Source organism: Myotis daubentonii, chromosome 10, assembly GCF_963259705.1.
Source record: "Myotis daubentonii chromosome 10, mMyoDau2.1, whole genome shotgun sequence".
Classification (NCBI taxonomy): Eukaryota; Metazoa; Chordata; class Mammalia; order Chiroptera; family Vespertilionidae; genus Myotis; species Myotis daubentonii.
This window is the reverse complement of record NC_081849.1, coordinates 10,418,201-10,440,630: the sequence shown is the minus strand read 5'-3', so window position 1 is coordinate 10,440,630 and position 22,430 is coordinate 10,418,201. Positions and strand designations below refer to the sequence as shown.

General features: G+C 39.0%; 1 protein-coding gene across 1 annotated transcript in view; it reads right to left on the bottom strand.

The window, feature by feature from the left end:
• Positions 1–22,430, bottom strand: part of FOXP2 (forkhead box P2) — a 704,673-nt gene that overhangs the window by 55,644 nt on the left and 626,599 nt on the right. Inside the window, exons 6-10 of the mRNA XM_059711598.1 lie at positions 17,775–17,912; positions 16,502–16,699; positions 15,891–15,893; positions 14,817–15,000; positions 1,497–1,710 (exon numbers count right to left, since the gene is read on the bottom strand). Of these exons, the coding sequence (XP_059567581.1) occupies positions 1,497–1,710; positions 14,817–15,000; positions 15,891–15,893; positions 16,502–16,699; positions 17,775–17,912 (737 nt within the window). The remainder of the gene's footprint in view (positions 1–1,496; positions 1,711–14,816; positions 15,001–15,890; positions 15,894–16,501; positions 16,700–17,774; positions 17,913–22,430) is intronic.

Sequence of the window (22,430 nt, the reverse complement as noted above, 5' to 3'; positions counted from 1 at the left end):
TTATACAACTAAAGTAAAACAGTAACTTTAAAAATTATTTTATATAATAAAAGCCTAATATGCTAAGTGTCCAGTCGACCTGTTGGCTGTTCAACCAATCAAAGTGTAATGTGCGAATGATATGATAAGGCCGCTCAACTGCTCGCTATGATGTGCACTGACCACCAGGGGACAGATAGTCGACCGGTTGACCAGTCACTATGATGTGCACTGACCACCAGGGGGCAGACACTTCGACTGTTTGACCAGTCACTATGATGTTCACTGATGACTAGTGGGCAGATGCTACAACCGGTAGGTTAGCTTGCTGCTGGGATCAGGTCAATCAGGACTGAGCAAGATGGACCAGACACGCCCTGGAGCCTTCCCACGGTCCCTCCCCGGCCCTGATCGTGCACCAGTGGGGTCCCTTGGCCTGGACTGAGCCCTCACACAATCAGGGACCCCTTGGGGGCTGTCAGAGAGCTGGTTTCGGCCTGATCCCGCAGGTCAGGCTAAGGGACCCCACTGGTGCACCGGGACTCTAGCCTATATAATAAAAGCCTAAGCGACCATTACAGCAGAAGGACCAGAATGACTGGTCCCTATGATGCACACTGACCACCAGGGGGCAGATGCTCAATGCAGGAGCTGCCCTCTGTTTTTCAGTGTTCTTCCACAGAGGGAGCGCCACTCAGCCAGAAGCCGGGCTCATGGCTGGCGAGCACAGCTGCCATGGTGGGAGCCTCTCCCGACTCCATGGCATCAGGCACAGTGGGCAGGGATGAGCACAAGAGGCACCTGGCCCTGACTCGGGCTCCTCCCTGGCCACCTGCTGCTTGGCACACTGCTACATCCCTCAGGGGATGTCCGACTGCCAGTTTAGGCAATCAGACATCCCCCAAGGGGTCCCGGACTGTGAGAGGGCACAGGCTGGGCTGACGGACACCCCGCCTCCCCCCATGCATGAATTTCATGCACTGGGCCTCTAGTCTAACATAATGTACTTAATGTTGGTAACTTAAAATAATTTTTAACTTACAAATTTTGAGTCAAATTTATTCAGAAAGTTATCAGCATAAGTTTATTTTTATATATTTATAAATACCATCATATATTATGTATATATATATATATATATATATATATATATATATATATATATATATAATGATGTGTGAAACTGGTTAAGTTAAAAAATGGTAAAATGTTCTGATGGAATTCAGGTTAATAACAACATCTTAGTAGTAAAATATATCAACAGGATAATTCCACATGCACTTATTAAAAATAACTTTTTTTCAGGTAAATTACCACTGTAGCCATAAAACTGTTAGTATTTGAACTGCTTTGTGAAATAAAAAAATACGTAAGATAAATAATCTAAAGGTTTCCATTTAATTTGCTGTTTTATACGCTTTCCCTTTGTTAGCACAAATCATAATTTTTAGTTTTAATGGACAGTGACAGTAAAATTTGGTGAAAGATAAATTTAAGATACATCTCATGGGATTTACCTGTCCCGCCTTGTGCTTAGGACTGAAGACTGTCCATTCACCATGGAGTGATGGGTGATTGGTGGTGAGGCTTTGGAAGCGGTGGGGGAGGTAGTCAAGGAGGAGTTGTTAGTAGTGAGGTCGAGCCCTCCATGTTTGACGCCATTGTCTTCCATGCTGTGAACTCCAGTCACTTCTTTCCATAACTGCTGAATCTCAGCAGGACTCAAGCCAGCTATGAAATGGGGAAAAGAGCCACAGGTAAAGTTCACCTAATGAGATAGTGTTATTTTTGGATTGATGTCAATAATAAAAGTACTATTACAGCATAATTAATATACAAAAATAAGTGACTTTACACCATCAGCACCACAGTTTTTCTCTTAAATAATCAGTTATTTGCTAAAGACTACCAATTTGGCAATAGTACTGAGAATAATAGTATTCAGAATAATACTAAAGATCAATAGAAAAAAATCCAGCAAATTCGATTTGAAGATTATTCAACTTCTACCAGATTTTACTTATTGCTAGCTAATATTAAGTTTTATTAGTGAGGAAGTGAAAGAGAAATAGATTTGTAAAAAGACATATCAAAAGAAATGAATGAAAAGAAAAACTGATCTTATGAAGGTTAACAAAAAGTGTCAGAGAAAAATAGTAAACACTAAATTCAAAATAAAACAATTCCTATAAATAAAAGCCTCATATGCTAAGTGTCTGGTCAGCTGGTCAGCCGTTCAACCAATCAAAGCGTAATATGCTAATCATATGCTAAGGCAGCTCAACTGCTTGCTATAATGTGCACTGACCACCAGGAGGCAGACAGTCGACCAGTCATTATGATGTGCACTGGAGGCAGATGCTCCAACAGATATGTTAGCTTGCTGCTAGGGTCTGGCCGATTGGGATTGAGAGTGACAGGTTAGACATGACCTGGAGCCCTTCCGCAGTCCCTCCAAGCTGGACAACCTCCTGCCTTCCTTCCCAGCCCTGATCATGCACTGGTGGGGTCCCTCGGGCTGGCCTGCACCCTCTCGCAATCCGGGACCCCTTGGGGGATGTTGGAGAGCCGGTTTCGGCCAAATCCCACAGGTCAGGCTGAGGGAGCCCACTGGTGCACAAGTTTGTGCACCGGGTCTCTAGTATTTTATAATTATCATTTTGAAGTCCTGAATAAGACAATATGCTTATTATAGGAATCAATTAAGCAGATAATATCTGAATGTTCCTTTTACTTTATGACTGATAGAATAAGTCCACTACTCATTGTAACAACTTCCTGGTTAAGATTATACAAACTAACCTAATTTATGAAGAATAAAATATAAGACCTAGGCACAATCCTTGCACTTTTATCCATAATTTTCAAACAAGTAGTTGAAACACTATTGTTTATAATATTTAACTTATAAAATAATACTTATATGTTCCAAGTACTGTGCTTTCATCTAGTCTTTATATACCTTACTAGAGGTCCGGTGCACAGATTCGTGCATCAGTGGGGTCCCTCGGGCCGGCCTGTGGGGATCAGTGGACCTCCGCGTCACTGCAGCCTGGCCTATCCACCATCTTGTTGGGCTCCAGCCCTCTGTCCACATCAATCGAAGTAGTACAGGAAGTGGCAGGCAGCCAGAGAGGAGCCTGAGCCAGGGATGAGTACTGTGTAGCTCCCGCTCATCCCAGCCCTGCTGCACCTGCCACTACTGCTCAGGTGTATAGGGGGAGTGTGCGCCAGAAAGGTTCGTGCTGCCACAGCTGTGCTCACCAGCCATGAGCCCAGCATCTGGTGCCCGTCTGTCAACTGAGCAGCGCTCCCACAGTGGGAGCACACTGCCCACCAGGAGGCAGCTCCTGCATTAAGTGTCTGCCCCCTGGTGGACAGTGCATGTCATAGCTACTGTACAGTCATCCAGTCGTCTGGTTGTCCTGTCGCTTAGGCATTTATATATAGAGATGCTCTTTAATCCTCACTACAATCCAATAGAGTTGATATTTTTTCAAACATTTCTTCATTAAATTTATTGGAGTGACTTTGGTTATCAAAATTATATAGGTTTCAAGTGTATAGTTGTGTGATACATCATGTGTATATTTCATTGTGTGTTTACCATCCAAAGTCAAATCTCCTTCCGTCACCATATATTTGACTTCCTTTACCCTAATATTTTTTTATTTTAACCAATTATGGATGAAGAAACAAAGTAGAAGCAAGGTTCAAAAATATATACAAAGCCACAAATCTTATATGCAGTATAAGGTAGCCTGACATGAATGTCTTTGCTCTTAAAATATTATATTAAATACTAGGGGCCCGGTGCACGAAATTCATGCACTGGGTGTGTGTGTGTGTGGGGGGGGGAGTGTCCCTCAGCCCAGCCTGCCCCCTCTCACATACTGGGAGCCCTCAGGCATTGACCCCCATCACCCTCCAATTGCAGGATCGGCCCCTTGCCCAGGCCTGGGCAGGGGACCCTCATTTCCCCCCATCACTGGTTCTGCCCCCAGCTCAGGCCTGATGCCTCTGGCCCAGGCATCAGGCCTGGGCAGGGGACCCCCAGACCCCTCCGATTGCTGGCTCTGCCCCTTGCCCAGGCCTGATGACTCAGCCAGAGGTGTAGACCCCCATCACCCTCCGATCGCCTGATCGGCCCCTTGCCTAGGCCTGACACCTCCGCCAGAGGTGTCAGGCTTGGACAGGGGACCCCCATCTCCTCCCAATCACTGGCTCTGGCCCTTGCCCAGGCCTGAGGCCTCTGGCCCAGGAATCATGCCTGGAGAGGGGACCCCCATCTCCCTCTGATCGCTTGCTCCACCCCCGGCCCAAGCCTGACACCTCTGACCCAGGCTTCAGGCCTGGACAAGGGGACCATCATATCCCCCCAATCCCCGGCTCCACCCCCCACCCAGGCCTGATGCCTCTGGCCCAGGCATCAGGCCTGGGCAGGGGACCCCCAGCCCCCCGTCCAGGCCTGATGCCTCGGCCAGAGGAATTGACCCTCATCACCTTCCAATCAACAATCACCGGATCGGCCCCTTGACCAGGCCTGAGGCCTCCGGCAGAGGTGTCAGGCCTGGGCAGGGGACCCCCAGCTCCCCGCGGTTGCAGGCTCTGCCCCTGCCCAGGCCTAATGCCTCTGGCCGAGGTGTCCGGCCCGGGCAGCGGGGACCCACAGCTGCAGCGGCCCTGCGATCGTGGGCTCCGCTTTAGGCCCAGGCAAGGGACCCCTAGCTCCCAGGACTGCCAGCTTCAACCGTGTCCAGCTCCCATCGCTGGCTCCACCCCTGCTTCCTGCTATCACTGGCCAGGGCGTCAAAGGCACCTGATTCTCCGATCATAGCTGGGGGGCAGGGCAAAGGCGGCCCCAGGGCCGCCTTTGCCCTGCCCCCCAGCACTTAGCTCCCCCCTGGGTTTCCGATCACTGTCAGTGGCAGGGGGCTTCTTCCTGCTTTCCCTTTAGCCTCCCTGCATTGTGCCTACATATGCAAATTAACCGCCATCTTGTTGGCAGTTAACTGCCAATCTTAGTTGGCACTTAATTTGCATATAGCCCTGATTAGCCAATGAAAAAGGTAGCATCGTACGCCAATTACCATTTTTCTTTTATTAGTGTAGATATGAAAACTTCTGGGAAAATGTAGTTGTCATTATAATTGCTATTGTTTATTGAGTATCAACTGTATTCTAGTGCTTTACATTCATAATCACAATTAACCTCATTTAAAGTTAGAAATCATTACATTTTACAGATGAGGAGGTAGAGGCTCATATCAATGAAATACGTTGCCCTAAATCATGAAGCTCAGAATTAGTGGACAGAATTTAAACTTGTGGCTCCTAAATCTTTGTTCTTTTTTACTATGTTTATCTACAATGCCTAATAGAAAAATGGAAGTGCTAATCAAACCACTTCCCCTCTCCCATGACCCAACAAGCATGTGCGTCGGATGATACAGTGATGCTGATTGACCAAGAGGTATGTGGGCATGAGTGGGATGGAAAAGGAAGGGGAGAGTGGAGGAAGATTACAGAATAGGATGGAGAGGAGAGTTAGTCCTCTCACTCCTCCCCCTGCAGGTGGAAGAATCATCGATCTAGCCATAGTGGTAAGTAGACCAAAGTAACAGAAGAATTCTCACCGCTCCAACCATAACTTCTGGTTAAATTACTCATACAGTGACAATCTTAAATTGTTTATGCCCACCACTATAAGTTTTACTGAAAGTTATTATTTTGGTGATTCTGGATTCTTATGATTGAAAGAGTAAAGAAAAAATAGGGTAATTCAGATTTCCAAAGTTGTTAAAAAAAATACCAGTTTTCTTCTATAAAAAAAGAATGGCTTAATAAAGTATTTCTATTACATAGAAAAGAATTTATATACAACGAGCATTAATTCTCGCTTTAATTCTAACTTCAACCATGGATTATAAAACTCTTCTGATTGTAACTTTTTGATTACCTGCCTCTATGTATTAGATGTCCTAAAGGCCAAACTCCATTAGCAAATCCTTTTGTGGGATAGCATCTACATCACTTCGGCATCAAAACTCCCACTACCTCACTTGCCACCTCTCTGCTTCACCATCAGCCATTGCCTGGACCACTGCGGTAGCTTCCCGTCTTCCTGCTTTTACTTTGCCTTCGTATAATTTACTCTTCATATATCAGCCCAAATTTATCTCTTTAAATGTAAATTGGGCCATAGCACTTCCCAGGCTTTCCGGAACACTTAGAAAAACAACACCTGACGATGGCTTATGAGGTGCTGGCATTTATCACCTGGCTCTTGCCTGCCTCTCTGACCTCATCTCTTTCTCTACATTTCATGCTGTTATAATTCTGCTGCTACTCAAAGGTCTCACCTGCTACCTTACCAGCTACTGCTCTGGCTATTCCCACAGCCTGGGCCACTCTGGTTGCAGATGGTCCATGGCTTTCTCCCTCCCTTCACTTAGAGGGTTCAAGCATCACCTCCCCTCAGAGGTTTACCACACACTCAACCGCTGCGCTCTCCACCCTGTTTTCTATCATTCTCTATGACCTTATCCTACCTGATTTTTTTAAAAGGTTTATCAGTCTCTGAAACTATTACTTTTATAAACTTATCATCATTCTCCTTCCATTACAATTTAGGCTGTATAGGAATTTCTTATTTTACCAGTATATCCCCAGTGCCAAAACAGTACCTGGGATGTGCCCAATAATCAGCTGTTGATATCATTGATTTTATCAAATTCATACAGTTCTTGAAGACATCTTGGTTTCCACATGAAGGTTCTGTGGCTCTTAAAGGGCACGCTATGAGCATTGCTCCTCTCTCAGGCCAATGTCTAGCGAATTATAAATGCTACTAGCCGATTCTAACAAATTAAGTGGCTAATAAAATTTCATTATCTTGGCTAAAGGACTCTTAGGTATTTTTAGAGACTATATTTTAGTGAATGATGTTATTAATAATTTTTTTTGGATTTTATTAATAATTTAGTTAACCTAAGTATCCACTTACTTTTAAAAGCAGATTTCCATTATACTAGTCATTTGTATTGAAAATTAATGGGATGAGCATGATATGGCAACAAACACCAAGCACATCAACATCTGATGCATAAAGAACCACTCAGTATCCAAACAATGATTCTTAATTCAAAAAAAGAGGAAATTGTTTTTAAATATTATAGATCCGGAGCAGAGAACAGATCATAACGAAAAGAGATTCCTGTTAGCAGGAGTGGTTCCCAAAAGTATCAGCATATTAGAATCACTTGGGGATATTTTAAAACTTCCCAATTAAATCACAGTTTCTAGTGGTAGGACCAAGGAATCAGTAGTTTTGAAGCCCCACAGATGATTCCACAGTGCAAATAATTTGAGAGGAAAATTTTTATAAGTAAACTATCACATTGTTCATGAGACAAAGTCATCCCATCTACAATTTGCTTGGCTCTTGTCTATGAAAATGGAACAACTATTCAATTTTGTACAATTTTGAAAGTGTGTGAGTTTTAAAGTTTTGATGATTTGCAAGAAATAATTTAAGCTATTTTTCTGGCAGTAACATACAAGCTCAGCATTCCCCACACTGTTCTCTGGAACAATGCTCTTCCAAATGCTGTCAGTCTGAGAGGTCTGGTCTGTGGTCTTTGTGTTCTAGACACTCAGGAGTGTCCTGACTCACGTGAACATGTAAAACAGTTCTGAGATGTCTAGGAACAAAGAACACTTGAGTCTCTTTTTTTAAACTCAGTATCTTACAAATATATTTGAGGAAAATAAAAAAAAATTCCATTGAGCTCATTTATTCTAGTAATAAATACCAGTCATAGGCATAGGATTCATTAAGTGATCTCCAGCCCAGGCCCCTTCCTCAGATTGCAGGCTGCCTATTTATAACCTTAGCAAATATCTTAAAGCTTACAAGTTCAAAGCTAAGCTTCTGCTTATACAGCCCCCCTGACTCCAACTAGATTTTTTGTCTCTTATTTTGCAGATGCTTCAGACAGGCCAGTCACTTTTCGAAGTGCTTCATACATGGTAATTAATCGAATACCCCAAACCACTATGGTTTTTGTTGTTTTCACTATTATTGATTATTATTATTAGCCCCCTTTCAGAGATGAGGACAACGAGACACAGAAAAGCTAAGCTAACACATGCAGAGTTCCCTCACAGTTGTAGGTCATTATTCAAATATCCCCTTCCCAGGACGGCTTCAGTGGCCACCGGGTCTACAGGTTCAACTCCTCCCATCTCCTACTGCTGCTTTATGTTTTCCTGTCCTTACTTAAATCCTTCCTACTCAGCACTTACCACTGCCTATCTTACTTAGTTTATTTATTGGCTTTCTTCTACACTGAAATGTAAGTTTTATGTTGGCAGGTATTTTTGTCTGTTTTCTTCACTGAAAGAAAGCGAGTGCAACTTCAATGAATATTACTTAGAGTTGTGCACTGGACCAGAACACTAGTGTACTGGAAAGCATAATTTGGGAATCACTGGGCTAGACCATCATAAAATAATAAACTTAAAATCTTAGTGAAGATTATTCAAGTTTCTTTAATAACTTATTTCAGGGATGTATACATACTAGTGGTAAAAAGTTTTATAGTTATGTAACTTAAAAATTTCATAACCGCACGAAATTCAGAAACCCTATTCTACTTTTTTTATGATAACGTGGGCTTGTTCTCGTTCACTGCCAGTACTACCAATAAGCAGTAAAAGTTTGTTTTTTCCAGGAGTTGAATTAATCAAGAAATAAATTTCTAAATAAGTGACATATAAAGCAATCCTATATAATAAAAGCCTAATATGCAAATTGTTCCCTCGACTGGGAGTTCAACTGCTCACTATGAGGTGCACTGACCACCAAGGGTTGGGGTGGAACATGGCGGGCATCAACAATGTGCTGCAACCCTTCGCCGGCTACCCGGGGGCGGGGGTGACAGGACGGAGGTGCATTAAGAATGCGGGGTGTCTGCCGAGCTCACTCTCACTTCCCCTGCTACCCTCCCCCAGGGCGCCAGGGCTTGTGCACCAGGGACGCCCTTGAGCTCAGGTGCCGAGTGCCCACAGGAGCCCACCCTGCACCCGCGTGGAATCTCCCAGGTGAGCTGGGGTGCCGCCACCGGGAATGCAGGGCCCGGCTGGGCTGCCCATGGGATAGTGAAGGAGCCGGCTGTGCTCACTGCATCTCCGCATGGGGACTCTGGTGCCGGGACTCAGGCGGGGGGGGGGGGGGGGGGCGGTGCAGGAGCCCGGGGGCCCAGGTGCTGGCCAGGCCCAGAGGTCAGCTGGAACCTGCCCTTCCACACCAGGCGCTTATGCTTTGATCGCTGGCCAAGCATAGGGACCGCACCCAGGCCTGAATTTCGTGCACCGGGCCTCTAGTTATATAATAATTGTTCAATCTTGGAATCAGAGTTTGTAGAGTAACAACTAGGTGCCAAGCACTGTGCTAAGAATTAATTAAAATGCCATAATTTATATCTAGATTATACATCCTTGGGGCACACAAGGTTTAAAAGTTTCAATGGTGTTACTTATTGGTAAAAATTACATTAGTTGTTCTTTCACATTCAATGTTATTTTATTTTCTATGTCCAGTAACTAGTTTTCAATATTAAATTAAAACATTTAATACACTATGATAAAAAGTCAGTCTACTGTAAATTTTTGATTCACTTAGTTACTGGTATTCTGCTTATTTTCTAGGGTTACTTACAATTAGAAGTAATAAAAACAAATTTTGGAAGAAGTATTTATACCATCCATATATTTTATTGAGCCAATTTTATATTTTGTAGTTTGAATTACTGAAATAGTATCACATAATTTTATTTTCATATTAAATTTTATATTTTGAAAAACGAGGGTCCACACATGACCAAAATAATTAAATCACAAAAAAGTGTATATTTCAAAATTAGATTTCCTCACCAGCCCTGACCTCTGGGTCCTCAGTTCTCCTCTCCAGAGGCCATGATTATTCCAACCTCTAGGCTACCTTTCAGAGAACTATTTGTTCATATGTAATGTGCCAAACCTAACACATTATTTTTTTATATTTGACTAGGGGCTACTATAGCCTGTAGGTACAATGCCCATCTTTAAAATATATGTTTAATGAAGGGTGCATCAAACACACATTTTGTCCAAATGTTGAATTATAGGGAATAAAAGTCACTATTTGGCTGAAACTGAGACCAAAGGCAAATATAGTAACAAAAACAGGAACTTCTGGGATATAGGAATATATTTGATATTTTACAAATTACTTCTATGATTTTAATATTACAATTTTTTATAGGCTGCATTTTTAAAGTTAGATATTATATTACAAAACAATAACTTCTCAGTTTTCATCATCCAAATATTTTATTGTGGCAAAGTTGACATTCCATTCTTTAGTCTTCCTTCAAGACATAGAGAATTGACAAACAGAAGTTTTTTTTTCAAGTCTTGAAGCCTAACTGAAATTATGTATGCTAGCTCATTAAATAATTCTATAACAATTAGATTAACAATATCATTTATTCTTCATCTTTCTACCATTTTTACATTTTCTCAAAAACTAACTCAACACACTTTCATATTTTCCAATGTATTTCATAATATATGTAAGATATTATACATAATATTAGTATTCACAGGAAACTTAGATCTAAGTTTTATGCCTGCAATAATAAATGTACTGTGTACATTTATACGTCTGCTCACTGATGGAGTTTTAGCATATGACTGCCCCGCCCCCCACACAATATATTATTTTCCTTCCAAATTACAAATAGAAACTTACTTGTATTTGAAAGGGAATCCTATGATGGTAACAGTAACTCTGCATGTCATACTTTCTCATACTACTGGTGCTTTACACGGATTATGCATTGGTGAGCTATGCAAGCACATGATCACAGATTAACCAAAAAAATCAAGGATGTCAGAATGGTGTTGAAGTAGGCATTTGGCTATTTAAATTTCCATATGCAGAGAATGAAGTCAAAGTCAAATAATTGATTTTGACTAAATACTCATACCAAAGATAAACTTCAGCACCTTTCTAATTCAGCATAAATGACATTATTATAGACCAGAAGCCCGGTGCATGAAATTTGTGCACTTGAGGGGGGGTCCCTCAGCCCAGCCTGTGCCCTCTCGCAGTCCAGGAGCCCTCAGGGGATGTCCGACTGATGGCAGTCCAACATCCTTAATGCTACAGCGGGAGAGGCTCCTGCCACCGCAGTTGCACTCGCCAGCCATGAGCTCTGCTTCTGGCTGAGCGGCCCTCCTCCTGTGGGAGCACACTGACCAGTAGGGGGCAGCTCCTGCATTGAGCATCTTCCCCCTGGTGGTCAATGCACATCATAGTGACTGGTTGTTCTGCCGTTTGGTTGATTTGCATATTAGCCTCTTATTATATAGGACTAGAGACCAGTGTACAAAATTCATGCACGGGGGGCAGGGTGGTGTCCCTCAGCCTGGCTTGCACCCTCTCCAATCTGACACCCCTCAGGGGATGTCTGACTGATGGACATCCCACTTACAACCTGGGACCACTGGCTCCTAACCACTTGCTGCTTACTGGCTTGATCTCCACCTAACCGCTCCCCTGCCGGCCTGATAGCCACCAACTGTCCTCCCCTGCCGGCCTGATCACCCCTAACTGCCTCTGCCTTGGCCCCCACCACCATAGCTTTGTCCGGAAGAAAGTCAGACGTTCGGAAGATGTCCGGTCTCCCGGTCTAATTAGCATATTACCCTTTTATTAGTATATATTATTTCAAACAATCTTAATTTTCTTTATTATTCGACAGTTCTCTGATTCCAAGCTGTTCTAGTTCCATAAAGTGTTAGTTGAAAATTGTACCAGCTCCATAGCCAGTACTCCCTGTTTGGTCTTTCAGTTTGGTAATGAAAATATGTTTTAAATAACTTTTATAAGTTCAAAAATATCTAAAACATTAGAATGAAATGAAGTTTTTACCACATATATTTTAGTCCTTGTAATCATAGTAAACCAGTAAATATACTGTGTATTGGGATACACTGACTTTTATCTTTTATCAAAATTTAAAGTACATGCACAATAATTTCCTATTTTCTAACCTGTAGACAATGAATATGTGTTTCTAAATAATTACTAGTTAGTATTTAAACTATACTATGTATGTAGTAAATAGCTTTATATTCAGTCTTTTATTTGAGATTGATTTATAAATCCATCATTTTTTATTTGCTTTCTGTATATCTACAGTCACTCTATACACATAGAGATAATCTAATGCCTATTTTACATTAAAATTCAATATTATAGTAATATTCATGATTACTTTAAATGCTTCATATTTAAAATAATTTACTGAAATGGTAGAATACATTTCATTACTTTACAATATAAATAAAAATGTGAGTATATCTCCTGCTTTTATCAAAATTACCTGATTCTCATACACATATATTTAATAGAGTTGAAAAAAGTTTTAACTTTAAAAGCAGCCCAAGGAAGTTGTATTAAATCATGGGGATAAATACTTCAAATATGGCATATTTTCAAGAATGCACTGAGAACATTATCACTGAATATTAATCCTACTCAGTTTTCATATGGCTCTTATCTGTGGCTAATCAGTCAACCATCCAAAGCCCGATGCAAAGTGAACTGGGAAACTATAAATGAAAAAAATTAAAAATTTTTTATGTGAAATACCCAGTATCTAAGGCAGAAATGATTCAGGGCTTACATTATCTAACAAATATTTCTTTACTTTCCCACACTCTAATTTTGGGATTCTGGCACAGCACTCTGAAGAATTTTTTTTTTTTTTTCTTATTGTAACTGGCTTATCTGAGAGTCTGGCTGTGTTTGGCTGATGGTTCTCCACAGTCAAACTTTTCACACTTACTCATCTAAACACTGAAAAACATGAAAATGATTTTCATCTTGTTTGTTTAACATATAAATTTTCTGCTCAAACCCCAGATGCGTTTTCAGATTTACTTCCTTTTCCTCAATGGTCTCTATCCTGCGTGTCTTATCTCTCAGCTATCTTGTGAAGTGTAGCAATAAAATAAAAGGGAACAAGAGAATTCTATCAAAAGAAAGCTCAGAAATAAGAGAAAATTTTCATTTGAAAACTATTAGAATGGTTGTGTGATAATACATTTATTTGTTCAGAAAGGTATTTTTGTATGCTTATTTTGGAAACATATTTCACAAATATATTTCAAATAAATTACATTTTGTTTCTATGAACATCTGTTTTAAACTTTCTTGAGATGCCTGTTTGAATGGTTTTAGTCAAAATCATGATAGATTATGCTTCTCTACTGAGGAGATTTGCATAGATTTTAGATCCTAAAAACAGATTTTATTTTACTGAAAAAAATCAATAAAATTATTTCTTTTGCTTCTGTATTAATGTAGTTTCCTACCAAAGGTATCCATATTTACACTGAATTAATTTATAAGTCTTTCGTTTTTTAACCTTATTTCTTCATTTGCCCTCAAATTTTATTTATTTTCCTAAAGAATAATTTGTTAATAGAACACTCATTGCTAAGGTGACACCATGATTTATTCTAATTCTCTTTGGAGTGACACAGAAAGTGGGTTTATTGCCTTGCTTTTCTGTCACTATTTAAACTTTCTTGATTTTCTAGGTGTAAATTAGAGGATCAGGTGAATTAGAGTATCTGAATCAAGTGAATGGGGGAATTCTAGGAAAAATAATCCAAAATGACAACAATTTGATAAGTAAAGATAAAAATATTTACCACACTACTTTCAATTTAATGTGGCAATTTAACGATTATGTGCATTTTAAAAACTATTTTATTTGCCTAATTGTACTTTTTGTATATTTAATTGCTATTGATTTTCTTTAGTGCATCATTAAGTCAGAAAAATGTACAGCAATTACTATTTCAATGTGATTCCTATGTAACAAATATAATGAACTCAAACTAAAGTTCATTGGGATTAAACTTTGTTCTAACAACATCCTAATGCAAAATAGAATATGCTTTTATGCAATTTACCAATATAAGATCCTAACTACCTGTATTGAGAATTTTAGCATGCACGGAATCATTTTATTGCCATTATTTTTCTTTTATTTACCTAGAAGTCTTTCCATTTCCCCAACGTTAAGAGTCAAATGATAAATATATACAATTGTATTATTGTTTAGCATTCTATTATTTTATTATAGTGTTATTGTATTATCAAAGCACACCTCCAGTTTTCTTTCCAGAAAATCAAATAAGAACACAGCTGACAGCTTTTTAAAGCTATAATGAAAAATAGAAAAGCTATAATGTTCAACATACGCATAGGTAATATTATTTTAGAGAAAATAGGACCGGTCTCTTCCCATGATGGGATCCCACACAGCATAACTAGGAATGTGCTCTGTAGAAATTCATAAAACCTCTGTTTTTACATGTGGAGGTTTCAATATGAAGATTAGGAACTTCTTTTTCTGATTGGTTGTCCACAAAACTCAGCTCATTTGTGTTAATGAGCATTGTTAGCCTTACTACTAATACAGTTCTCTGCAGATTTTCAGTGTATGTTTAACAGTGCTTAAATTCTGTTGCCCTTATAATTTTCTGCCAAATGACTAATAAATGCACATTTACTATCTAACAAAACACTCGAGGCAGGGTGTAGGAAAATTTTTGTGTCTCAAAAAAAAAGTGTGACATGCAATCTTGTTAACCGTGTTTTCATAACAAACCTGAAGGCCACAGAAACAAAATTCTCAAGGTGTGCGGTAGGCAGGCCATGAACCGGTAGGAAGTGTCACATTAGAAATGAAGTGCACACGTCGTGCAGGTACCTTGAGGCAGCGATTGGACAGGAAGCGCCGCCTGGCCAGGTGGGATGGAGATGAGTCCCTGACGCTGAAGGCTGAGCAGGTGTTGCTGCTGCTGGAGCTGTTGCATCTGGAGAAGCTGCTGCTGGAAGACAAGCTGCTGGGCTGCCAACTGCTGCTGCTGCTGCTGCTGCTGCTGCTGCTGCTGCTGCCAGGACACCCAGCCCCGTCAACAGCACAGAACATGGCCGCACACAGGCCTCACACAGAGAAACGCACATCCTCTCACTACCCAGGAAGCTCTCAGCAGCAGAATGCATGCAAGTTCTAGATTTTCAGTTGCCTTTCTTTCAAATGTTATGCAGCAGCAGCAGAGAACCAAAGATTTTGCATTAAGAGTCTGGGACAAGGGCTAGAGAAATATATAACAAAAGCTCAGACTTTTTTTTTTTTTTTTATAATGGGCTTATTGCAGATGATAGTACATTTACCTCGGCTAAAAGAATAACAGTTTATAGAAACAGTCAGGTTCAACAACACCCCCCCCCCCCCCCCCCCCCGTGGAATAACTTTGATCTGCAGAGGTCCATGAATGTGGTCTCCAGTGATCTGTTAGTGAACTGGGATGTAACCTTCACAGGATAGGCCTGTGAGCTCGCTCTCTTCCTTCGTCTCCTCTCTTGTAGGAATATATTAAAGGCGGAATTATGTTCAAGGCCAAAAAAGTGCCCTTATTAGAAGGAAAAGCATAACTTCCAACTTGGTGAGGCATGACAATACGAACCCTAGTTCTTTGGACTCGGGAGGGTATGGGAAGGAAGTCAAACTTCAGAGACAGACAAGCTGCTGCGGAAGGCCTTTCCTTTCAGTTTGGGGAAAGAAACTTCTGATGCGCTCACTGGAAAACAGACTGCATAATGGAGCAAGTCATGTGGATTGCCCAGAGCCTCCAGAGAAATAAGGGAGCAATTTCTATTCTGTAGTTGATGGCTGTCTGAAATTCTATTCACAAATCCAAACAAAATCAAAGCCTCGGGAGGTCAAAACTGTTTCCTGGACGTTTGCATAATGGCAGCTTGAAGACAACGGCTCTGATACCTGCTGATCAATTTAACTGCTTCAACATGTTTTGTTTGTATTATGTTTATAGTTGATGCAGTTTGCTGACAAGTGCAAGCTAGGCCCGAGAAGCCGGCTTGTCAAATTGATTTATGAGCATATCAAACTGGAACTTTCTACTCGCCACTCCAAACCTACAGTAGCAGTTCATTAATCAGAGGCCTGTGACTTTGAAATCTGTGCTCAACCAGTTTCTCCCCGAGACCCCCCAGCCCCCAACAATAGGTCAAATTTGCATGCATGTTCTCTGAGCGGCAGCCCTGAGAAAAAGACGGTGCCCTCACCAACTTAGATTCTCCGTGAACACGAGGGAATGGGTACTTTGTTCAGCGCGCAGCTGGCTCTTTGTACACTGAGTCATTAGTGAACATTAGATGGCAGCAGCACTGGTTTGGAACTCTCAAGTTCCAAGCGACGGAAAGAGGACAGCAGGATCGTGCTGCGGTCACTGTTATTCAGCTCAGGAAAAATGCATGAGGACGCATCTTGGACAGCGAAAGCCTTGTGACAGGAAGATCTGAGCCCACCCCGGCTGCACTGTCCGTCCCAACCTCACACGCTTCTGCACCCAGGCGGGGGCCGGATCCTACCTCTTTCACTTGCTTTCCAGGGTGTTGTTGTTGCTGCTGCTGCTGCTGCTGTTGCTGCTGCTGTTGCTGCTGCTGCTGTTGTTGCTGCTGCTGTTGCTGCTGCTGTTGCTGCTGTTGCTGCTGCTGCTGTTGCTGCTGCTGCAAAAGCTGAAGATGTAACTGCTCTTGCTGTTTCTTGTAAAACTCTTGTAGTTGTTGCTGAATAAACCATTTTGACTTTAATAAATAAAGGCAAAAGTTTCACGTGTTACAAATCTCCTACACTCTCCTAGACTGGCACACGGTAGTGTCCGTTAAGATCTGCCTCCCAAGGACAACAACAAAAATAGACCTTGGATTTAAGGAGGCCTCTGCATACACATTTTTCCAAGGCAGCTCTGAAATTTTCCAATCCAGAATCCAAAAAGCCCTAAATAAAAGGGTATAGAATATCTGTACTCTAAAGGGCCAGAAGCAAATAAATAGCCTAAATTATGACATCTGAAGTCCCAGTAGCATGTAAATATAGGTTATACTCGACCATTCGTACAACCCAAATACGTAGCTATAGAGAATCGGGTTGTTCAGTTCTGATTGGGGAAAATGTCATCAGTAGATGTACAGAAGAAAGTTAGACAGGGATAGAAGCGACTGGCCTGTGGTCACCATCATCTCCAGGCAACTCAATGACATCAAGTCCACTCTAGATATACTTAGGGGTCCAGTGATATACTTATTGGTTCTGTTACTTTTTTTTAAAGATAAATGTTATGATTTTATGAGCTGGTGGCTTAGCTGTTTAACTTTGTCCTAAGAAGGAGATACTTCTGTTTCTAAACAAATGACATTTTTTTTGGGGGGGGGGGAATTGGGGTGTTACTTTCCCTATTGTAACAAAATAGCCAGTTCAAATTTCATACTTACACGAACTAAAAAGAGTGCTAAAGTTAGAGGAGTTTTAAAAGTTATAATTATCTAGGAGTCTCTTTGTAGGTTTTTTGGCAAGTCTACAAAGTAAATGTACCTAAGCATTTGGATATTTAAATACTGATTTATTCCATGATACAATTACACCTCTCTCTGCTCTTATTCTACACTTTAATGAATCTAAAAACAACAACAAGGGGTCTGTTCTTATGCAGCTCAGCAATTAAAGCACCACAGTTATGTTCAGATGCCTATAAGCTGGCCCTTCAAATGAAGAATAAATTCTCAAATATGCCCGTGATGCAGTGACCATGAGGGCGTGCCTCCCGTGCCAGGCGAGAACACCAAAGCAGGTAACCCACATTACCTGCTGCAGCATGACTGCCTGCTGCTGCTGGAGAAGGGCTTGGAGCTGCTGAGGAGACAGGACTTGCTGCTGAAGGATCTGCTGCATTTGCTGGGGGGTAATTACCTGGGGAGTCATCATGGCCACCGACACAGGTACCTGGACAGAGAGAAGAGAAAATGTGGTCACAACCCATGTCTGTAACATACTTCACAGCTGTACGTCATCGCTAATAAATTCCTTAGTGACGATGACCTATAATTTTATGTAATATTTGAAATATTATCTAATGTTTTAATCATAATATTAAAGTACCACTGCTGTTATACACTAGCTTTCTAGATGCGTCATATTTCATCATGAAGATTCTATCTTCACGTGCCACACCTCTAATGTATTATACTCAGGAATTTGAGCTTTTACTAGCGTAGTTAAAAATAAACAGTTGTGATAAACAGTGTTCTCATTACTTCATAATGGATCATCTAAGTCACAGTGCTAGAGATAAAACGCTTTTTGGAATGTTTTAAAGATATGATTAAGATAAATAATAGAGATTAAACAATAGGAAATAATATGCCTATAAATATGTTATCAAAGCTAGTAAAAAGAATGTATGTAGAATGTGCTTACTCATAAAACATAATCACCATCTTCAAAATTTTATATATAAATAAAATATATAATAGTGCTAGAAAATACATATAATAATACATATTACTACATGAGTACATGTAGTAATTCATCTACTATATATATCTCACCAAATAATTCCATAGATCCTCTCAAAGAAGGAATCACAACTTCATCTTTAAAAATTTTATCTCAAGCTAACTAAACTTACACCAGGAAGTCTAGAAATCTAAAAATTACTGAAGGATTATTCATTAACTGAAAAAAGTATTTTGCTTAACATTTCCTTTCTACCATTTCCTTCTCAACGGTCTGAGAATGAAAGAGTAAAAGATTAAAAGGAAATAAGGAGGCAGAGAAAGGAACAGGAGAAAGAGGAAGCAAGAAAAATGCAGGGTAAGAAAAGCTAGAGAGAAAGTCCTAGAGAAATACTAGTAGACAAAGGATGTGGAGAGAGAGGAAAAGGATGGCAAGAGAGGTAAACAGGAAAACCTTGCATAAAAGTCTGAGGTACATGCTAAGTTCCTGAGGCAGTCACACTACTTGAAAGGCATCGCTTGTAGTACTAAGCAGCATGTCAACTTGCCAAATTTGCAAACTTTGAAAAAGCAATCACTTTCTTTCCTAGAAAAAACAATTCACTTTTGCTGTAAATAAGAGCAAGTATTTATACACATAATGCTTTAGAACAAATTCTTGGAACACCACGTGTCTTTGAAAACAGAAAAGGATTAACAGATATGGTTCACAATTTATTTTAATAGTCTTTTTTAATGCAACTCAATATTTTCAAGTCTGGCATTTTATGTTATAAAGAAAGGAGAAATTAATAATGAAAAAGAAATTAGAAGAAAAGAAATTCAGGATAGATTAAGTGCTCTCTTAAGAAAAATATGTTCATATTTAATACTAAAAAGAGCTATGTCTTTCTGTTTCATTTGGTGTCTAGAAATATGAATTAAGTAGATATAATTTTGTGGAAGGAAAAGAATTACATTATAACAAAGAAATCCAAAAGTGATATTTTCAAAAATATTTCTGAATTTTTTAAAAACGCACTGACATATTAGAAGTTACTGTATTTTAATTTATCATAATACCAGAAATTAATTACATGCTGTAAAGATAATTTATCCAAATGGTAACCCATCTGTTTAGTTGTTTAAATACTTAATGGTCAGTTTACTTATCTGTTTGTTCTTTTATTAACAAAATGTTTTAACTAAAACATTTTGGAAAACAAGTATCTATGTACAAAAATGCCTTTTCTTTCCATAATAATTTACCTTATACTGTATCCAAACAACAAAGAATCAAACTGGAATCAAGAGACAGAGAAAGACAGGTATATTAAACTTTAAAAAGTCTGCCAATCTAGATAAATGGATAGGTAAGTAGATGAACAGATATTACATAGCTGTAGGTAACTATATATATATATGTATATATATATGTATATATGTATATATATACACACACACATATGTATATACACATATATACATATATATATTCTATAACATTTATTATGTGATGAGAAACTTGCCATACTTCTCTCACCTAACAGCCTCTTATCACTTTTTAGCATATTGTTTTCACTTATCTACAACTAAAACTACTTTATGTATAACTGATAACAAATGCATTTTCTAAGAAAAGTTTTATGAATAAAGGTATGCACTTCAAGTTTAGAGTCAGATCTCAGCTTATGCAGATTATTATCCTATAGCTTGTTGCTATTATGAGTGATCTAGTGTATAAACAAATTTAAGCAAGTTTTTTTTTAATCTTTTCATTCTTTAGAGTTTATTTTTTCCCTTTTGCTATGAGTAGATAATCATTTTTTTAAATATTAAATGGCGTGTATCTCCCTTGAAATTAAACTTTTAAGGCATAAAAATAAGCACATCACTGTCATTCTAATATCATATGAATCACATGTAATGTGATGTTCAGAAAATTTTAAGCAGTTTTTGGCCTACCATCTATGACACTGCCATCTAAAACTGACAATACATAGACATAAGATAGGTAGAAAGATAAGTAACACACAACTAATTGAACATTCTACTTCTGTAAGATATGTGCAAAAACACAAATTAAAAATAATTATATATGTAAGAAAGCACAGGTGCACTTCTTAGGGGATTTTTAACATTACAAATAAGCCAATAATATTGTCTCAAAATCAACATATATAAGCTCTTCCCAAACGAAATATTTGAGGCTAATAAAAATTTAAATTATTTTAATAAATAGAAAATTAGTTTTCCTACAAGTGTCAGTTATGTGTTAATGTAAACTGCTCAATGTACCTTGTTCAGAAATGAATGATTCTCAAAATGCAGAACTTCTCCATTTTTAAGTGATTTATTTTAAGTGACACATTTCCTTTATTCCTCCTTAATCACTTTTGTTACTGTCCCATTGCATTTTTTTGCTACTATAAGTTATTCTAGGAATTCACTAAAAAAAGATAAAGATTAACAAGTATTATGCTACTTATCAATACATAAAAAGCTAAATCAGTATCAGATTTGAAGGTCTATGGATAACTTTCTAAAATATATATATACATTAACAACTTGGGTATTAAGCATAAGGAAATATTTCCCGCTAGATATGTAATTTTGTTAATGCAAATGTTCTTATGAGGAACCACAATTTAGATGTGCGTTAGAGGAAGGGAGGAAGAAGTTACCTCAGATATCTTCTGGTGAGAAATTAAATAAAAGTTTGGTTGGGTCTAAGAAAACATGATATATTATGCAGCTACCAAATGAAATCAGAAGGAATAATTTACTTAAATGGATGTCCTAGAAGAAACTTATTCTATCAATTAAAATCTCTTTCAATTTTGGTTGGTAGAGAATTTTTTTCTCTCTTGGTATTTGCTATACTGACAGATCTAAAAAGTCCCTATAGTGATACATCAAGTAAGGGTTTAATTTACCCTATTTATTTTCTTATTAGATGAATTAAGCATAAACCAGATGTGTTGCTCTGGGCACCAAGAAGTACGAGGTACATGAACATAAAGATAGGGTTATATATTCTGAAATGAGAGAAGAAACATTCTGAAACTTGAAATCAGTCAAAATAGTAAAAGCCAATAGCATTTAGACATTATCTTAGAGTAGGTAGGAAATGCCTTTAGATTTTAAGAAAGAAATTATAAATGTGTTTACATTAAGCTTCTAAGTGTACCTCATTGAAAGGGCCAAAAAGTTCTTAAGAAACAATTCAAAGATCATGCCTACCCTCAAATGAATCTGAATAGTTCTTTTAAGAGTTATGAAAATGGACCGACATTTTTATTGGCTATAATAAGTGCATTTCTATTTACAATCTAGTTCAGCTGGAGTATTTCTGAATGTCTTGGATTTACATATTAAGCATGTCACTTAATTAAACATCCCAATTATGTAATTGGAAAGGTTCTTAGTGTAGCATTAGTCCAATTCTTTCTCCACTAAGTGTGAACTGGAAAAGCAATCACACCTTGTAGATGAGATTTACAGTGAAAAGCACTATATCCTTGCTAACAGGGTCTGCCAACTACTGGCTCATAGACTTTTTTTTTCTATTCTTAAAATTTAAAGACAAAGAAAGTCCTGACCATCAATGTCTGGTACTTAAAAACAAAAAGCATATAACTCTGCTACAATTAACTACAGTATAACTACTACAAAACACATTTTCATGTTATAATACCTGTTCCTGTTTTAACAGACTATTGATAGGAAATATTTGATTGTACATTCTTTGATAATTTTTTCTGTTCACTTCTTTTCTCTCTACACTATCTGTATCTATAGTTTATTTTAACATATGGAACTATTATACTGCATTGCCAGACTGGGTCCAAATTCAAGCCCTGGCTACCTGTAAAATGCCTACCATAATAATAGCTTTCAAAAGCTTCCTGGTTTTATAGTGTTAGAAAGAACTGACAATGAATTGAGTGGTATTTGGAAGCTTTTCATCAAGTACTGAACAGTAGTATTTAAAGAGATCTAAGATGGACAATGCATGATGCTCTTC